The following is a 21,813-nucleotide window of genomic DNA, read 5'->3' on the forward strand; positions in this document are numbered from 1 at the left end:
AAGGTGAGGAAGTTCTGAAAATCTAATGTATGTCATGATGACTACAATACATGAATATATTATACTATAAATAATACATAATAATACCTTAATAATGAGGTATTGTACACTTGAAATTTGCTGAGAAACTAGTTCTCGATTATTCTTACCAAAAAAAAAAAAAAAAAGGTAAATAGGTACGGTGGTGGATATACTAATTAACTTGATTGGGAAAATCATTTTATAATGTATGATATGCAAAACATTACATTGTACACCTTAAACATACAAATTTTTATCAATTACACTTTAGTGAAGCTGGAAAAAATTTATTTTATGGAAAACAAACATATCATAGTGATCTTAAGAGGCTAATCCAATAAACTAATCTGATCAAACAATGAAAAATTAGGGAGGAAAAGTACATGAGTGGTAAATGTAACCAAGTACCCTTTTTTGAGATTGAGCAATAGTTTATCTCTCCTTAATAATGTAGGCCGGTAAAACAACAGACCATTTAATGGCAATATGTGATATTAACATCACAGTAATATTGATAACTTAATATGAATGCTATCCTAAAGGAGACAAATGATTTGAAGCCCCAGTCATTAGTGCTTTCAATTTTTACTTTGTTTGAAATGAGATCTGATTTTTATTTTCTCTTAACATTTTTACACCTATGGGGCACCTGGATAGCTCAGTTGGTTAGGCAATAGACTCTTGGTCTCAGCTCAGGTCATGATCTCACAGTTCATGGGTTTGAGCCTCACATGGGGCTCTGCATTGACAGTGTGGAGATTGCTTGGGATTCTCTCTCTTTCTCCCTCTCTCTCTCTCTCTCTGCCTCTACCCTGCTTGCACTCTCTCTCTTTCAATAAATAAATAAACAAAATTAAAAAAATTTTTACACCTACAATGTCTATTTAGAAAAGCAGTATAGAGATCAAAGGCCTTGCTCAAATTCTCTCAGTTCTGAAAAGCGCTTTATTTAAAAAATGAATTTCAGGGGCGCCTGGATGGCTCAGTCAGTTAAGTATCTGACTTCAGCTCAGGTCATGATCCTACGGTTCATGGGTTCGAGCCCCGTGTCAGGCTCTGTGCTGACAGCTTAGAGCTTAGAGCGTAGAGCCTGCTTCAGATTCTGTCTCCCCCTCTCTCTCTGCCCCTCCTTATTCTGTCTTTTTTTGTCTCTCAAAAAATGAATAAATGTCAAAAAAAAAATGAATTTCAAACTCTTTGCCATCAATTTGTAATTGTGACAATTACTTCATAAATTCTGTTTACTTAACTCTCAAAACATGTGTGGAGCAAGTCTGACTTTATCTGGCTCTGTAGCCAGAATGAAATTTTAAAAGTATGAAAAATTAAAATGCTAGAGAAATGAGGATGTGACTAACATTGCTATGTGGGTTTTTTTTTTCCCTTGCATAGCTGGAAAGAGAGTCTTTTATTAATTTTTGCAAGTCTTACGTACCTATTTCTCTGTTTTCCATGTTTTGTATCAAAGTACCCACTTGGGTTTGCCTTACAGGGGACCTCAGCTAAATTTCAGTCCTTTGATCATGATCTGTTTTACTAAGAATATAATATGGGTCTTTGTTTTTTCTTCACTAAGGACCAGTAGTTCAAACTTCAAAACAGCCTAGCACTGTCCTGGTTGTTGTTTTTATTAAAAAAGTTAACACATATTGCATGCTTACATTTGCCAGGCACTGTCCTTGTCATTTTCCATGTCTCAACTCACCAAATGCTCAAAATAATTTTATACTGTGTTCTTTTATTATTTTATATTATATATTCTATACTAACTGATGGTTGTAATTTTCATGAGCACCACTGTCATCTATATCAATACCAACATGGGACTTTGCTGGGCTGTTACGTTGCAGGACTCAGAGGATTCCTAGCACGGACCATGTGCTGGGGGTTGTGCAGAGGAACTGCTCAGTAAATGCTCATGGATATTAATTTTTAACACTCGTGCGCTTCGTACTTTTCTGTGTCCCTTCTCACATCCCCGATGTTCTGAGGAGTTCTGACTTATGTTGAAGATCAACTCTGCCAAAGGCATTACTTAGAGTTTCAGACGGGAGTGCAAATGGAAAATAGAATCTGTCTTAGGTGGGAACAAGGACTAGTATTTCAGAGGCAAAATAGCACAACAGAAGTCTTTTAATGAGGGAGTAATTTAGGGTATGCCTTGGGACTTCCTTGGGATAGTCACCAGAACTATCTGCATAACCTGAACAAAGTAACTTAACGTGTACACATAGAAAACAATAGCTACACTCTCTTATTTGTGTTTAGGAGGTAGTGCGGTATTTTTGGTAAGTAAAAAGCATGATTTCACAAAAGCCCAAAAGCTTTCACTGTTGAATGTAAGATTCCCTTGGAGAGCTTCTCAATGCTGAGTATGGTTTTACCCAGGGAGTTTAATGGGCTTACCTAACTGTTTGCTTAAGCCTTTCCCATTTAATTACATTCTTATTACGAAAGTATATAAAAATTATGAAGTCCAAATAATTTGATTTTCTCTTCACTACTGTCAGGGACACTGATTCTGTTTGCTATAGACACTGTATACTGTGACTAGGCTCTGCAGAAGCCAAAGAATGACATTCAAATTTTAGCAATATTGTCCTCCTAGGCTAGTGCTGGGTCTTTATTTTTATATTTCTTTTTTTTTTATTTTTTTTAACGTTTATTCATTTTTGAGACAGAGAAAGACAGAGCATGAATGGGGGAAGGTCAGAGAGCGAGGGAGACACAGAATCTGAAACAGGCTCCAGGCTCTGAGCTGTCAGCACAGAGCCCGACGCGGGGCTCGAACTCACGCACGGCGAGATCATGACTAGAGCCGAAGTCGGACGCCCAACCGACTGAGCCACCCAGGTGCCCCTTTTTATATTTCAATTTACTTGTTTTATTCAAAGTTGTTTCACTGTAAATTTATTAAAGTAGTTTCTTCCAATCTGAAGCAAATCTACTTTTCATGGATACTAAAAGCACTGAAGATTTATATTAATATTTATTCTTAAGCTAGAGCTTTCAACAATACCTTTCTGTTAACAGATATTGAGGCCTTTTGCTTTTTCTGAGCTGATTTACAAGTCTTCACAGAATAGCAATGTACCTTTTCTGAGTCATTTCAATCCTTCCTAACCTCTCCATTTCCATTTAGAAATGTGACAATTGATTTCTATTGTATTCAAATGATTGCTATCTCAAGAATTAATGAATATATTTTCCAAATGCTAATGTTTTAGTAAAATGAAAGTGCTCTTTTGCCCTTTAGCAATTTTGTGCATTGGATGTTGTAAAAATGATTTTTGGAGGTAGATTTATTGTATTTTATTTTTTTATTTTAGAGAGAGGGAGTGCCAGCAGGGGAGAGGGGAAGAAGGAGAGAGAATCTTAAGCAGGCTCCACTGTCAGCATGGAGCCCATCTTGGGGCTCAATCTCACAATCCTGGGATCATGACCTGAGCCGAAATCAAGAGTCAGATGCTCAAAAGACTGAGCCACCTAAGCTCCCCTGAAAGTCGGTGTTTTTGTTGTTGTTGTTGTTGTTTATTTATTTATTTATTTTGAGAGAGAGAGAGAAAGCACGAGCAGGGGAAAGGCAAAGAGAACAGATCCCAGCAGGTCTCTTGCTGTCAGCACAGAGCCTACCTGATGCAAGGCTCAGACTCATGAACCATGCAATCAGGACCTGAGCAGAAATCGAGTCAGAAGCTTAACTCACTAAGCCACCCAGGTGACACTAGAAGTGGGTTTTTGAAAACAACCTGGCATCTTTATATGTTCATTTATTTGTTTCTCTACCTTCTAACCTCATTAAGGGAAACTATTTAAGATCCGATTAAATCCAATGGCTCAAAGAACGTTTTTTAGTAGTATTATCCAGAAGAGCTGAAACACACTGGACACTCTGGGTGGAAAGACAAAGAAGATTCCTTTTGTCTCTCTTTAACTTAGATTCTGTATTAGTTTTCTATTGCTGTGTAATAAATTACCATAAACAAAGTTATTTAAACAACACACATTTGTTATTTCAATGATTCTGTAGGTCAGGTTAGGGTTAACTGGGAGCTCTGCTCAGGGTCTCACAAGGCTGCAGTTGAGGTTGAAAGAGCGGAACTACGCCGGCCAACTCCATCTTGTTCTGTGTCCTCCACCTTGAGTGACTATGTCCCTGACATGGCCCCTTTCCGGGAAAATCGCAGAAACCTCAGACCACGCCGCCTCCCCTTGAGTAACCTCCCGCTCACTCGTTCAAACTTCCTGATCAAAACACGCCTGGCGACCTGTGTAACGGGACTCCGACCCTTCCCCAGCCAATCGGCTGAGGCTACGACCCTTCCCCAGCCAATTGGCTAAGGCCACAGCCATTACCTCACCAACTGCCCCTAGACCCCTATAAAACCTTTGTGCTTTTGAAACTCGCTCTCTCCCCCGCATCTCACCGCTGCGTAGGTGCAGGTAGGGGATTGAGACTGAGCTAGCTCGAATAAAGGCTCTTTGCTTTTGCATCAGACTCGGCTCCCTGGTGGTCTTTGGGGATCATGAATTCAGGGCATAACAAGGTGTGAGCTGGGCTGACTTCTCATCTGAATCTTGAAATCTTTAGGCTGTAGAATTCAGTTCCTTGCAGTTGTAAGAATGAAGCCCTTGGCTCTTGGAGATCATTGCTCTCCATTGTTAGTTCATAACATAGCTGTTTACTTTTTTAAGGTCAGCAAAAGGATCTCATTATCTCAAGGAAGGTTCCAGTTACTTTCAAAGGACTCACCTGGTTAGGTCAGGTTCATCAAAGATCACATTCCTTTGATTAACTTAAAATCAGTTTATTAGAAACATCTACTAAATTTGCAAAAATCCCTTTAATTTCTGCCATATAACATATCATAATCACAGAAGTGATATCCCATCATACTCAAAGATTCCACCCATACTAAAGGGGAGAGAATTAATACAAAGGACACAGATTGTTATGGGTCAACTTAAAATTCTGTTTACACCACACGTATTAAATCCAGTTTTATTGAACCAGTTTCTTACATCCTATTTTCCAGACCTCATCAGAGTTAGAGGCTCAAGGCACAAATAAATTACAGAATTATCAACTGTGAGGCCCTCTCTGGCATGGCACAGGTCACTTTCCCCAGGGACTACTATTACTCTTCCTACCAATTATGCGGGACTTCTTAAAAGCAGTGTGTGCAATACTTTGTCTTCACAAGGCTATACACCAGATCCTACCATCCATCCCAAAGCATATACCTAATTGTACATCAGAGCATAGGAAGAAATATAAATGTATCATAAGTTTGAAATTTCTGAAGTAATAGTACACATACTATTAAGCAATGGCAAATCTGAAATCTTCTTATTTTTGCTAATAAAATTTTAAGAACAATTCCTTATTCTCTCGTGAAAAAATGAAATGTTACCTTGTTCAGTTTTTTGCATTGCTGATACTCCACATTGGTGTATTTCAAAAGTAAAAGTTATCCATTTGACAGGTGTTAACCTTCCACTCTACTGATTTTTTTGGTACATGTGATGGAGTAAAAAGAAAAACCTACTGACTTCCTCTATGACATATATTATTCATAAAGAACATAAAGAATATATATATATATATATATATATATATATATATATATATATATATATAATTTATTGTCAAGTTGGTTTCCATACTACACCCAGTGCTCATCCCAACAGGCGCCCTCCTCAATGCCCATCACCCGCTTTCCCCTCCCCCTCACCCCCCATCAACCCTCAGTTTGTTCTTAGTATTTAAGAGTCTCTTAGGGTTTGCCTCCTTCCCTCTCTGTAACTTTTCCCCCCCTTCCCCTCCCCACTGGTCTTCTGTTAAGTTTCTTGGGAGCCACATATGAATCAATGTCCTTGGGTCACAATGGTGAAACTGAAATCAGTAAACCATTTTAAATACTCTGAAGTACAGATTGCTTTCTCTAGCTTTATTTTTTTGCCATTTTGAAAACAGATAATCATTCCTTTCCAGGATTCTGTTTTAATGATCCCAGAGTTCAATTCCAAAATTATTAAGGAAATAGGAGTATGATATTTAAGGACAAAATACAAGGTTTGTGCTTTTAAAAGTTAGAAAAAAAGGTATGAGAAATATCCTCAGCATCACAAAAGCAATTGCCTTTTTCAATTCTTAGCAAGAACCCTGCTTTTTCTCTCCGTGTGAGGCAGAATGGCTGCTGGCGCTGGAATAAATAGTAAAAAGACATAAAATGAGTAGACTGTCAACAACATAAGTTGGCAAAACTCTAAAGGCAAAAACTCCAAAGCTGAGTGCCAGAACCAATTAGAATATATAATACTAACTAAAAATAATGGGAAAAAAGTCCTTGCAGCTCTCATTCAGAAATATCCACCAACTTATGGGGCACCTGGGTGGATAAGTTGGCTAAAGGACCTACTCTTGATTTTGGCTCAGATCATGATCCCAGGGGCATGAGATCAAGTCCTGCATCTGGCTCCACACTGACAGCATGGAGCCTGCTTGGGATTGTCTCTCCCTCTCTGTCCCTCCTGTGTTCTTTCTCTTTCACAAGATAAATAAGTAAACTTAAAAAGAAAAAAGAAATATTCACTAATTTAACCAGTAACACTTCAGTTAATACCATGCTGATAATAATAATGTTGTTGATGATGGTGGAAATATAGACATAACTTGTTTCATTGCACTTTGCAGATACTGCACATTTTATAAATTGAAGGTTTCTGGCAACCCTGCACTAAGCAAGTCCATTGGCACCATTTTTTCCAACAGCATAGGCTCACTTTGTGTCTCTGTGTCACATTTGGTACCTTTCACAGCATTTCAAAATTTTTCATTATTACTATATTTATAGTTATGGTGATCTGTGATCAGTGATCTTTGGTGTTATTATTGTAACTGTTTTGGGGGTGCCACGAACTGTGCCTATGTAAGATAGCAAACTTAAATGATAAATGTTGTGTGGGTTCTGACTGTTCCACTGCCTGGCCATTCCCCCATCTCTCTCCCTCTCTTCAAGCCTCCCTAATCCCTGAGACACAACAATATTGAAATTAGGCCAATAACCCTACAATGGCCTATACGTGTTCAAGTGAAAGGAAGAGTTGTGTGTCTCTTACTTTAAATCCAAAGCTAGAGATGATTAAGCTTAGTGAGGAAGGGAAGTTGAAAGGTGACGCAGGCCAAAAGCTAAGCCTCTTGTGCCAAACAGCCAAGTTGCAAATGCAAAGGAAAAGTTCTTGGAAGGTAAAAGTTATTCCAGTGAACACATGAATGATATGATATTGCTGATACGGAGAAAATTTCAGTATTCTGGATAGAAGATCAAACCAGCTACAACATTCCCTTTAGCCAAAGCCAAATACAGAGTAAGGCCATAGCTCTCTTCAATTCTATCAAGGTTGAGAGATGTGGAAGCTGCAGAAGACAAGTTTGATGACAGCAGAGGTTGGTTCATGAAATTTAAGTGAAAGAAATAATCGCTATAACATGGGTTTCATTCTTACAACTGCAATGAACTGAACTCTGCAGCCTAAAAATTTCAAGGTTCAGATGAGAACTCAGTACAAGGTGAAGCAGTAAGTGCTGATGTAGAAGCTGCAGCAAGTTGTCCAGAAGATTTAGATAACGTAACTCAAAAAGATGGTTATTGTTTAGTGTGGCTAAACAATTTTCCACGTAGACAAAACAGGCTTACATTGGAATAAGATGCCATCTAGGACTTTTATAGCTAGAGAAAAGAAGTCAATGTCTTGCTTCAAAGTTTCAAAGGATGGGGCATGTGACTTTTGACCTTGGGGTCATGAGTTGGAGCCCCATGTTGGGTGTAGCGATTGCTTAAATAAATAAACTTTCAAAAAAAGTTTCAAAGGACAGGCTGACTCTCTTATAGGGGTCAATGAAGCTGGTGACTTTAAACGGAAGTCAATGCTCATTTACCATTCTGAAAATTGTAGGACTCTTAAGAATTATGCTACATCTATTCTGCAGGTGCTCTGTAAGTGGAACAACAAAACCTGATGACAGCACGTCTGTTTATATAACATGGCTTACTGAATATTGTAGTTCCATTATTCAGACCTTCTACTCAGAAAAAAATATTCCTTTCAAAATATTATGCTCATTGACAATACACCTGGTCACCCAAGAGCTCTGATGGAGATGCATAATGAGATTAATATTGTTTTCATGCTTGCTAACACAATGTCCATTCATCAACCTGTGGACCAAGGGGTAATTTCAACTTTCAAGTCACCATGAGTGATTCCTCTCATGGATCTGGGCAAAGTAAACTGAAAACCTATGGAAACTATTCATTATGCCAGATGCCATTAAAAACATCTGTGATTCACAGGAAGGGGTTAAAACTCAACATGAATAGGAATTTGGAAGAAGTTGATTTCAATCCTCATGGATGACTTTACGGGATTCAAGACTTCAGAGCAGAAAGTAACTACAGATGTGGTGGGAAAAGCCAGAGAATGAGAATTAGAAGTGGAGCCTGAAGACGGAACTGAATTGTTGCTCATGACAAAACTTTAACAGATGAGGAGTTGCTTCTTTTTAAGCATGAGCAAAGAAAGTGGTTTCTTGAGATGGAATCTATTCCTGGTGAAGATGCTGTGAAGACTGCAGATATGACAACAAAGGATTTAGAATATGACAAACTTAGTTGATGAAACAGCTGCATAGTTTGAGAGGATTGATTCCAATTTTGAAAGAAGTTCTACCATGAATAAAATGCTATCAAACAGCATCACATGCAACAGAGAAATAGTGAAAAGAAGAGTCAATCAATGTGGCAAACATTGCTGCTGTCTTATTTTAAGAAATTACCACAACCACCCCTATCCTCAGCAACTACCACCCTGGTCAGTCAGCAAACATCAACGTGGATGGAGGCAAGACCCTCACCAGCAAAAAGATGGCAACTAGCTGAAAGCTCAGACGATGGCTAGCCTTTTTTTAAATAATAAAATATTTTTAAATTAAGGTGTATACATTGTTTGTTCAGACATAATGCTATTGCACACTTAATGGACTGAAGTGTAATGTAAACATAACTTTTAAATGCACCGGGAAAGCAAAAACTCCCTTTGACTCTATTTATTGTGATATTCACTTTACTGCAGTGAAACTAAAACCACAATATCTCTGGGTTATGCCTTGTAGATGATTAGAGGGCTTACTTTGTGTCTTACTCTAAAACATTATGTGTAGAATCCCATTTAACCTGTAGAACACGCCCAGGAGGCAGATGCCTTTATTATTCCATTTGCAAATGATGCTTAGTTACTCCGTGACTCACTCTTGGACTCTCTGATGCCCATCGTATGCTGTAGCAGATTGCCACTGTCCAACCACTACACTCTCAGTTTTCCTACACATCAAAGACTTTCTACCTCTATACCTTCCTCAAGCACCTGTGACTTTCTGCACAGGAGTGTGCTTGGCACAAGCATGGCCCAGGCCTCGGTGATACATGCTTCAGAGCAAGCCTTAGCAAATGGCATATGGGAATTGGTAAACAAATAGTCGGTCTTCTTGGTTACGCATTAGGGCTTGCTAGGGGCATTCCACACCATGTCTTAGAGGTCCCAGAACTAACCTGATTTTTCACTCACCCTGTGCTGACTCCCTTCCTTTCCCTATTTATTCTTGCCCCTACCACTGCCTTCTGGGATTATCTCCCAAAGAAGCTCAAATCTGTGTCATGCTCTGCTTGTGCCTATCCACACTTAAAAAACATGGTGTTTTTCTTCTGTGATACACTGCTAATGAGATATTATTTAAGATAATTGACTGAAGCTTGAGAACTTTTAAACTTGAATACACTTTTTGGAAAAGTAATTTATTTTATTCTTATAATTTATACTCAAATTTTCTTTAATAAAGAAGAGAGCTTTGTTCAATTCTTTTCTAAATTTAACTAGAAATTATTCTCTGAGAACGTTTTTCAATAGGTTAGTATGTTCCCCAAACACTAGAAAATCTAGAAAAGCTTAAATGTACAATTTTGTAGCCAATGTCTCTCAGTACACTTGTTACAAAATTGTAACCCTTTAAAATTTAAAACCACTTGTCAGTCTACATACTAAAGATATCTGTGAGTGCTAAAGTGGTCATGCTTCAACTACAAAGATAATTTCACTTTAGACCATAATAACACAGCATCTACACCTATTGACAATAGGCAAAATCCACACTTAACAGAAAGGTAAACAACAGGGACATAATAAATGAAGAAATTCAGTACAAGCTATAAAGATAGAGAATGTCTCCTTTTCCCCAGAACCATTTTCTTTTCACGTTGGAAGCTTGAAAGGCTTAGAGCCATGAGTTTACATTTCAAATGGTTGTGAAGATCTAAGAGTTCTTCTCTTATCTCAAGAGAGAATCTGTTCACTTCAGAAAGATAAGGTCTTTTTCTCTCCTAAGATGGGAGGAGGGGCTGCTGCGCAGTTGTTTTTATAAAGCTCCCCAGTTGCATAATTTTGGTTTCTTCTCCACAGTACAGACCCCCTGTATACGCAGCTGACAAATGTTCTCACTGCCATCTCCCTGAAGGGAGAGAGTGAAGCTTGAGAAACCAATACGATAAGTAATAATGTCTGATCTTTGATCTAGAAATCTGGTGTTTGCTTTTAGAATAATATAAAGATAGAAAACTAAAAACTTGCCAATAAAATTTTCTTAGGAGTGAATCTTTGATATAGTCTAGAAGGAGCCTTTTTACTTGCAAAAGAAATGTGATACATTTTTTTAAGTTCATTTATTTTGAGAGAGAGAGAGAGCACACACATGCACAGTAGTGGAGGAGGGGCAGAGAGAGAGAGAGAGAGAGAGAGAGAGAGAGAGAGAGAGAATCCCAAGCAGGCTCCCCAATGCCAGCACAGAGCCTGATGTGGGGCTCAAACCACAAAGTGTGAGATCATGACCTAAGCCAAAGTCAAGAGCCGAATGCTTAATAGACTGAGCCACCCAGGTGCCCCTGTGATACATTTCTGATACACATTCATAACTAAATTGAATGAAATATTTTCTTTTCACAATTTTTGGAGGACCCACATGTGAGGCAACCTGATCGGGTGGAGGCCAGCGAGTGTGTGGTAAAAGAATTCACCCAAGGAAGAACAAAGGAGATAGAAGTTTATTGAATACACTGCAAGGGAGTAGTGGTCAGGACAGCAAAGGAGAGACTGTGGGGAGGCAGAGGTGGGAGGCCATAGTTAAGGGGGAAGATGAGGAGATATGGGAACATATGGAATTTTCCTTTTTTGGTACCTGTGTCCAGCTTTAAGAAACCCATTGGTCAGGCGGGGTTTATGGATATTTTGAAGTGGGTTGCCTAATGGGCGGGTTTGTAGTCAGCCTGGTGGCCACTGTGGGTCCTTCTACCTTACTCAGGTTTCCAATGCTCAAGTTGGTTGCCTAAAAGCAGCCTCTACACCACAGAGATAGTCGGTCTCATAGGAACATCAAAGTCAGCAGACATCAGGTGTAGATCAAGTAACAACACAAGAACGCTCAGGATTCTTTGTGTTTCCTTGACCTTGCTCTTTAAGGGCAGCTATGACTGATAAACTATTAGGTTTTTCAGAGACATGGTGATTCCAGCCCATGTTCAGAGCTCTCTCCTATCAAAGTCCAAGGGCCATTTGAAAGGACTCTGGTTCTGTGGTTCTATGGCATCTTGCCATCTAGCATTAGCTCTAGGAGAAGTGAAATAGGCTTGAAGGCCTGAGTGAGACTGGAGGGATAGTTTGGGACCTAGGACATCTCAGGGGTTCCACGAAAGGAAGGCCAGAATGGTTTCACAGGTTTCCAAAGAATGATTCAGATATGAGAAATTCTGTGGTCTTGGTTTTGTATTTGAGGAGTTCCATGTGGCCATCTGCTGTCACTGAAGAATATTGCTGTCACTGCTTTAAATATTGGTATTCGTTTTAATCGTTTAATTTATAATAAGCACATGATAAATCCCCTTTAGTCTGCTCCTCTCAACCCAAAGTTTAGAAGATTAAATTAGTGCTAATTAGAACGAATGTCCTCTCTTAAAATAATCTTAATCAACAGGGCTATAACTTTGTAGGGTTTGGCTATATCAAACAGTTGTACCAAAAATATAAGCTCATTCTTAATTGGGGTACTGTGCCAATTGACATTTCAAAATTTTCAAAAAGGATAATTTTGTATACTTCGTATGATCCAATTTCAGGGAATGTGAATCCTACTAAATTCCTGAGAATATTTCTTTCCATGGGCAAGATACATCAAAATTCAGGAACACATAAAATTTCCTTTATGTTTATACCAAGAAGGAACATATTCTTTGAGAAGTTTAAATATGGTAAACTATAAATATAAGCTAATTAACCTCCAGAGAATTAAGGACAATGTCTAATAAATGGAGCTCAGAGATGTACTTTTAAAATGAGTTAAGCTTAAAATCATCCTTTGTTAACAGATGCTGAATTAAATTATACTTATTCTAAATCAAATCATCTATAACAAATCAAATCACATTTCCAAAAAATCCACCATTGGCAAAGTCTATGCAGATCCTGAAGGAAATACGATGCATATTAATTGGCCTTGTTGATAAACCACTGAGAACAATGTCAGATATTATACACAGTGCCTTTCCTGGGTCCTTTTACTTTACATGGCACTGCAGTTTTTGCAAAGATTCAATAAAAGTTGGTCCTTCTTATCTAACTACAGCAAAACCCTGGATTGTGAGTAACTTGTTCTGTGAGTGTTCTGCAAGATGAGCAAACATTTCTAATAAATTTGAACTTGAAGAACCATTGGCTCAGTTGTGATCACCTACTTCTCATTTATCAAGTTCAAATATATGTGAGCTATTTAATTCAGCATATAGCTAAGATATATTTCCCTCATCTTCACAGGATTGGCTATAAGGGTAGCTCATCAACCGTTGTAAATGTAAAGAAGGAGTTGCCAAGAAAAAGGTATCTCCAACCTGCTCAGAGATAAACCTTCCTCTGATGATACAAGCTGCATTCTCCTTCTGCGAAAAAAGGGACATTCACACAGCTTAATTTTCTGACCAACTTTAACAGGACTAGAACTTTTTCTAGCAACCATCACTATATACAGTATGTCTCTGACATTGGGATGCTTTTGAGAGTGAAACGAAGCACTATTAACAATTATGCCAGTTAAAAAAAAAAAAAGAGCTTCCCTCAGGCAAACCAGGATATATGGCCATCTACCAGAGAGGAAATTCCTCAGCCTCAGAACCAGAGAGGATCCTGAACACCAAAAGGGAAGTGAAGGTGTTGAGATGGCAGCGACCCTTATAGCCAATCCTGTGAAGATGAGGGAAATATATGTGAACACCAACCGTCATGCCTGATGCATAATTCACACCAGAAATGTGACCATGCCTTATGCACTCAGACAATCACTGTCTTTAAAAGTTGTCAGAAATGACATTTAATGGCAAAATTGCTGACAGGCCCTCCAACTTGAAAAAAGCTTATTTATACTTATATACTACAAAAATGAAAAATGTTTCATTTTTGTCAAATTGAATTATTTTGGGAAAAAATGCTTTCCAATTCATTTTCTCAGATCTGGCTATCTTATAACTGATATCAGTTCTCAGTGAGTGAGCTTTCACTAAGCTGTGAGAAAAATGAAGCTTGCAGGGGGAAACCTTCTAAAGCCTTTCCCATCCCCCAGGTTTCTGTAATCTTTAATCCAACCTGAAAACACTGTTCTCACAAGACTTGGAAACTTTCCTTTGGCAGTGACACATCAGACTCACAGAGTGGAGGGACTGGATTTCTCGAACTCTACTCAGTGCAGGGATTTCTAACATTGTTATAAATACAATCAGAATAAACAAGTTTCCATGGATCACTTTTTTTTTTTTTTTTTGCAGATGATCTAATGCCTCATTGAATTTGTTATATGCCATAGTTTAGTTCTAAGACCTTCTTTGGCTGACAGTAAAACATGGATCACTTTTTTTTTTTAATTTTTTTTTCAACTTTTATTTATTTTTGGGACAGAGAGAGAGAGAGCATGAGCGGGGGAGGGGCAGAGAGAGAGGGAGACACAGAATCGGAAGCAGGCTCCAGGCTCTGAGCCATCAGCCCAGAGCCTGACGCAGGGCTCGAACTCACAGACCGCGAGATCGTGACCTGGCTGAAGTCGGACGCTTAACCGACTGCACCACCCAGGCGCCCCACATGGATCACTTTTTAAAACCTTTTTTTAATTCTTAAATTTTTATTTATTTTTTAAGTTTATTTACTTATTTTTTTTTTTTTTTTAATTTTTTTTTTTCAACGTTTATTTATTTTTGGGACAGAGAGAGACAGAGCATGAACGGGGAAGGGGCAGAGAGAGAGGGAGACACAGAATCGGAAACAGGCTCCAGGCTCTGAGCCATCAGCCCAGAGCCCGACGCGGGGCTCGAACTCACGGACCGCGAGATCCTGACCTGGCTGAAGTCGGACGCTTAACCGACTGCGCCACCCAGGCGCCCCTATTTACTTATTTTTGAGAGAGAGAGAAAGCATGAGTGGTGAGGCGCAGAGAGGAAGAGAGAATCTTAGGCAGTCTCCAAGCTGGCAGCACGGAGCCCAAAGTGGGGCTCGGGCCCAAGAACCGTGAGATCATGACCTGACCCGAAGTCTGACTGAGCCACCCAGGTGCACTGCCCCACTTTTTTGAGTATTTAGATTTGTTCGTAGTATTTGAAGAGAATCAGTTGTCCTCTATCGTGGGTTGACTTGGGTTCTCCCAGAGATATGTCTCAGTCCTAACCCCGATACTTGTAAAGGTGACCTTATTTGGAAATAGGGGCTTTGTAGATGTACTGAAGGTACTAATCTTCAGATGAGATCATCCTGGATTTAGGTTAGGCCCTAAATCCAATGACAGTCCTTATGAGAGAGAAAGCAGGGAGGGATTTGAGACTTAGAGACACAGAGGGGGGTACCATGTAAGGATGGAAGCTGAGATCAGAGTGATGCTACCACAGGGCAAGGGATCCCTGGAGTCAACAGGAACTAGACAAAGCAGGGAAGAATTTTTCCCGAGAGCCTCTGGAGGGAGTATTGCCCTTGACTATTTGACTCCTGGACTCCAGAGCTGAGAGGTAATAAATCTCTGTTGTTTTAAGCCACCAAGTTTGTGCTAATTTGTAAAATCAGCCCTAGAAAATTAATACCTCTTCCATGGTACAAATCACAAGAAATAACATTGGAGAGAATTGCTAGCACCAGACTTAAGTACACAGATTACTCTCTCTCCCTTTTCTAACAATACAAATAATCCTGTCAAGACATTACATTCAAATGTGCTAGATTATAATTTGGTCCCGAAAAACCCAGTCCAATCAAAATATAAATAGCATTGTTCTAATAATAACTAGACATGATGATTGTCACAAGGCTGCCAGCTAAAATAAGGAATTCAGTTAAAACTGAAATTTCAGATAAACAATATACAACATTTTAGTAAAGTATGTCCCAAGTAGTGTGAGATGAAGTTAAGAAATTTTTATTAATTTTTTATCGAATAAATTGACATGTAATATTGTGTAAGTTTGAGGTGTTCAGCCTGTTACTCTGATACATTTATAAATTGTCATATGTTGCCATTATAGCAATACTTACTACATTACGTATGGTATGATATTATTATCTATATTCATTATATTGTGGATTAGATGCAATGCATTTCTACTAAAAGATAATGTGTTGCTTATCTGAAATTCAAACTTAATGAGGCATCCTGTATTTTTGTTTGCTAACTCTGGACCCATACAACTTCAGCAGAGAGATAACACATATCACTCAAAATCATAGAGCTAATAAAATGTTGAGCTTGGTTTTGAAATTATGTCTGTCCGACTCTTCAAGATCATGTGTTTCTAGTTCATTAGACTGCTTAAAGCAGAGACAATAAAACCTAGCAAGAGGCAGTAGCATTGTAAGAAGAATGATGGCCAGTTCTGACTGCTGAGCCTAACTCAGTGCCAATTATGTTATGAAGGAAGATTCTGGAGATGAAAAGTTCAAACAATATTCTAGTGGCGTTGGTGACAGTGAAGTGAGTTTTCCCATTCTACTATTCTGTGCATGGGTGATATGAAACAGAGGGGGCACAGGTATTTTGGTTTTGATGGGCAGTTGGTAAGGGCATCAATGTAATAAATGATAAGAGTACAATTTCTGTTAGTTCTAATAGTTATGCAAATATTTTTGCTGACATTCACCTTTTTCCAAAATCCACATGGCTCCCAGGTACGATCATCCTTAAATCTCAAAGGTTTTTCTGAACTCCCTCAGCCATTTGACCTCAGGGGCTAGCAGACTTCCTTTGGAGGGCCTCTCACATTTTCCTTTCCTTCTCCATTTCCACATCCATAATTCCAGATGAGGCCCTCAAGACTATGTTCCCACATGCCTACAGTGTTTCTTCGCTTGTTTTCTCACTTCAAACTATCTATCTCCATCTAACTGTCCTGTATGTATAAATGATCTGTATAAAATTCACAAGTTTAAAGTGACCCAATATGACCTATCCAATCACATGCTTAACACACCTGTCATTCACAGGTGTGTCTAAGATAAATTTTAATCAATCCAATACTTAACTCAGGTTGTTTCCTTTGTTTAAATATCTCTTCTCACATGTAGTCAATAAAAACCTCATAAATGCCAGGCCAAGTAAGTAAAACAGTGAAGCTGGATTGGAGTTCGCATTTTAAACACTTTGGGATATTCTTCACCTCCACAAAGTATTTTCTTTCCTGTTTTTCTTAAGAACATGGTCCTCTTGTTCTACCTTGAAAAACTTCCTATTTTTGGCAGAGACAACCATACAGAATAATTTGCAACTATAAGAAAGACAGTGTGTGGACAGTGCCATCCATGCTGAGATCCGTGGAGACACGGAACTGTGGGGCAAGACTGTGTGCACCCTGTCCAAAGGGTAGCTGCTACTCTGTTCAGGTAACTAGCATCATATATTGCCAGAGTTTGCCTTATGTTTTCTCACAATCACATTGACGTTATGCATTGTTAACAAGAGTGTTACAGAAAGGATGAGCCTTTGTCAATGCATCATACCAGGGGGTCCATGTCTGTCTCAATCCACTTGGATTAGGTGGTGTCTTCCAAGTTTCTCCACTGGAAAGTTACTATTCTTCCTTTGTAACTCATATGTCTATTGTTGGGAAATACCTTGAAATGATGCAAATATCCTATTTCTCATCATAATTTCGCACATATAATTGTGGCATCTATTGATTTTTGCCTGCAACATGTTACTGTGGTGTTTGTTAAAACGCAATTTTCTATTCCTATTTTCTTTCTACAATTGTTTGTTGGAATTATGCCATAAGGAAAAGCTGTACCTGCTCCCCTGCTTCCTTATGTATTCAGTTATTTACTTACCAGCATGAATTCATAGATATTGATATTATATTATTTGATGGGTTAGAATTCATTATTACCATCATTCATTTTGTTGCTGAAATTGTCCAAGTTTTGATTACTAAGAGCTGCTCTTTTAAGTTGGCTTCTATGTTGTTTTGACATCATGCCATCAATTTTTTATTACTTCCTTACTGTCTGGGACTGCAAAATATTCCATGCTCATCTTGTACTTTCCTTGCCCCGGATCTGCAATCAACCATTTCTGTAGGAGCCCTGCTTACTTTTATTAGGGAAACTGTATTTAGAAACCAAAATCTGGACCCAATGGTATGTCGATTGCTTGTCTGCCATTACACATTTGGAATTGCTTCCAGGCCCTGTCAGCAAACAGATGTAGGAAACACACACACACACACACACACACACACACACACACACACACACACACTTCTATCCATTTTAATCTCTATTAGAAACCATTTACATATTAAAAACTATTAGTTATACATATTAAAACCATTAGTTCACGCTGATGCCTTTCTAACACCAGAAGGTTCATTCCATCTTTCTCTTGTTCTATTTTTATAACTTCTTTTTCCAACAGTGGAAAACCTGGCTCTCATTATGTATAATATATTTACCTACTTGTTCAGTCCTATTACACACATTAAGTAGTTTCAGAATTGGCAGTCATGCTCTAAGGTAGATCATGGATAGTGTTTTTTGTCTTGAATTTTATGGTGTATAATCCAAACACTGTTTTACATGATCACTTAGATTAGTTGTTTTATTCCTCATCCCCGTAAGGTATGATTATAGTTACAATTAATTTTGGGTTCCTCCCACATCCTAATAGATACTTACTTATTTATCTAGTTAACTGGATCTGAAATACTGCCATAATAACAAGGTTTACTCAAAGAACATTAACTTCTTCCTCACCCTTTTTATCCCATTCCCATCCCTCATTCTTAACACCTGTCCTTACCCATATTATGTATGTTACCAATCTCATTAGCTTCTGGATTTTACTTCTGATATTTCTTTTTGAACAAATGACCAGATAATGCATAATTTCTTACACTCCCTCCTTTCTTATATTCCATACTATCAGTAATCTTTCATATTTTGCTTTGTCAGTTAATAATATATCCTGCAACTCTTTTCATATCAATTCCTAGATAATTTCCTTATTCTTTACTTTATAGCTGCATAGTATTTGATCATGTGGATGTACCATGGTTTATTTAAACACCTCTCCTATTTATGGGCATTTTATAGTTACAAACAATGTTGTATTAAATAATTATTTACACATGTATTTAATATTGTTGGGAGTGCATAACTAGAACTAAAAATTTGATCTCCTGATGACTGATTCAATTCTATTTTAAATCAAATGATGCAATGTAATGTAATTAAGAATACTCTGAAAACTAAAAACAAGTTGCATAAATATATACAACAAAATAATACTATGTTAATAGCATTATTTTCTTTCTCTAATCTAATTGTAACTGCTTTTGAGACAAGCAGTTAAATTCAATAAAAATGTGTCCTCAGCTACTTAACTGGATGGTTAATTTTGAAAATTAAATGTATTAAAATTCTATATTTCCAATACACCTTCATTCCTTAAGAATGTTCTGATATTTACTAGTTTTTATTCAAAAATCAAATCGATTAGTTATATAGTTTCTGGTCTTAAAAGCCCATTATTATACCAAATTATTTTCTCTATTTTGTTCTTATAGAGACGGGATGTAGATATTATAAGCTATTGTCCTAATTTGGTGCCTTCCACATCCTAAGTGTGTACGTCAAATAGGGTGGGAAGAGAAAACAACACTGCATGATGCCAGGAAACCTCTTCAGGTTGTCTGACGCCTGTTAGAGGCTTACTGGAGGAGCCTCCTTCCTTATTGGAGGAGTTAAACTTAAATTCAGCTTCCTTTGGAATTGTGAGTCCTCAGGGCACTCAGGTCTCCACATTTTGAATGGCTGGTATTTCAAAATATGAAAAGGATGATCCAAGTCTAGTTAGGGTCCATCGCTGGTGCTGCCTTTAATCTGGGTTCAAGGAATCCCTAATGTAGCCCAAGCTAGTTCCCCAGGAGACTGCCTTGAGATTTGGAATCCAGAAACTAAAGACAATTTTCCTTTTCTGTTCTTCCATTGTGGCCTACAAAGACCTACTATGAGATTATTGCCAGGTCCAACAAAGCCTCATAAAATCACCTGTGGGAATCTCCAAAGTTTTGGTGAAATTTTAGTTCTGGATTCTGCAGTTTTAGCAGATGCAGCTATGCAAATCTATGCAGCAACAACAATTTCAGGTCTGCCAAAAGTTGACTTCTGATATAGCTCCAAATATGTGCTTCATCTACTAACCAATTATGTCACTGATAATATACAAGGAAGAGTCTAATTTGTCAGCAATTTGGTAGGAACCATGCTGTCTGGGTCAGGGTCAGTGTAGGAGTTTTTGATTTGTATCGTAACCTCTTGCTCCATGGTCACAGGAGTCAAATAAAGCTTCAAGCCATAATGTTGAACACAACCTTCTGAAAATTATAAAATTATAGTTGATTTTTTTAACTTAAGCAACCATAAGGAAAACAGAATCTGTCAAAAATTTAGGATAAGTTTCCAGGTGATGTTGTTCTTATGTTCTTACCTCCTCGATCTCGGGCAGCTAAACTTTGACCCCTTCTTAAGGTAATGTCCAATTGGTACATTCCGGGATCAGCCAAGGGGACATCTGCATTACTGGTTCCAGCAGTATTTATTTTCTGAAAAACAAGAATTATGCAAAATATTAAATTTAATATGTTTCCTATTTCCTTCAGTGGGGGACCATATGCAGCTTCACTCAAATTGTTAAAATTAGTCAATCAAATAAATCATCTTGTGCATTCACATGTCATAGTCACCCAGTTCTGTGAAGGTTTTTAAATTCATGAAATTATTTAGATCAAAATAAAAACATGACACAGGAATTCTTTTTTTTTTTTTAATTTTTTTCAACGTTTTTATTTATTTTTGGGACAGAGAGAGACAGAGCATGAACGGGGTAGGGGCAGAGAGAGAGAGAGACACAGAATCAGAAACAGGCTCCAGGCTCTGAGCCATCAGCCCAGAGCCCGACGCGGGGCTCGAACTCACGGACCGCGAGATAGTGACCCGGCTGAAGTCGGACGCTTAACCGACTGCGCCACCCAGGCGCCCCGGAATTCTTGTTTTAACTCAGATTACAGATAACAAATATAACAGGAAAACATTTCCCATGGAAAGCCCCACATAATTCAACCAAGGAAGACTAACATAGGAATAGTGTCTGAGATAAAAATACAATCAGTGATGAATGGAGAATAAAGGTATGCAAGAGCAGTTGATTTCCATACAAGTGAGCTGAAAATGAAAATGATCTATTCAGGCAACTGTGTTGACTCATTTATCTGTGCAAAAGGGTCATACTGATGGATTACACACCTTTTTTTCAATTCCAACATAAAATATGATATAATTATACAGAAATAAATTCACCTAGCATTTTGACAGTATTTGCAAGAAATAAATTCTCAGGGGGGCTAAATTTCTAATGCTGCTTGCTATGGAATAGAAGTTCAAGTGCACAAGCTATTTCTAGAACTCAAAATTTCTGCAAGGCTACCCATAGAGAATAACTTCAGTAACAATATACTATTAATTTACAGGCATTAAGTAAAATAAACACTTGTAAGAGGAATAGCTATATTGAAACAACACAAAAGAAACAGTAAAAATTGATTGGTCATACTTTATATTTTATGCCACTTTGAATACAATAGGAAAACTTACTTTTCTTTACACATTCGAAATGATTTTAAGTTCCTATAATTTATCTTCTAATACAAAAAGAAATATTCTTTTGTTTTGGAATAATACGCATGGATAAGGTAAAATTTTAGACACCAGTCCGGCTCTTTAAGTTCTATATTTCATATGCAATACTATAAAGCAGCTTTTTTTTTAATGTTTCAAGACCAAGAAGAAAGCTTTCCTATAGGAGAAATTATCATTTAAAATAAGAAGCAGCACATCTTTGACAAGTCCTCATCTCTCCTCTGGTAACAATAAAAAAGATTCCACTTCTTCTCATGGTATCCCTGTTCCTATGTATGACAGCACTATTCTCACAGTGGGTCAGGCTGGAAATCAACAGAATCTCCTTGACTTCTTCATTTCCCTCCCTACCGCGTTCAGAAAGTTGCCAAATCCCACCCACTCCATTTCCACCCCCATTACATCTCCCAGTTGTCTTTTTCTTTTAATTCTTAACACCACTATTTTGAATCATGCCTTCAAACAACAGAGGAACAAGGG

General features: G+C 38.0%; 1 protein-coding gene across 23 annotated transcripts in view; it reads right to left on the minus strand.

Moving 5' to 3' along the window:
• MCTP1 (multiple C2 and transmembrane domain containing 1) overlaps nt 1-21,813 on the minus strand; it is a 520,292-nt gene that overhangs the window by 260,577 nt on the left and 237,902 nt on the right. For all 23 annotated transcript variants that reach the window (XM_045040171.1, XM_045040175.1, XM_045040217.1 and 20 more), the window contains exon 2: nt 20,126-20,240. In XM_045040171.1, coding sequence (XP_044896106.1) covers nt 20,126-20,240 — 115 coding nt within the window. The remainder of the gene's footprint in view (nt 1-20,125; nt 20,241-21,813) is intronic.

This window comes from Felis catus, chromosome A1 (genome assembly GCF_018350175.1).
Source record: "Felis catus isolate Fca126 chromosome A1, F.catus_Fca126_mat1.0, whole genome shotgun sequence".
NCBI lineage: Eukaryota > Metazoa > Chordata > Mammalia > Carnivora > Felidae > Felis > Felis catus.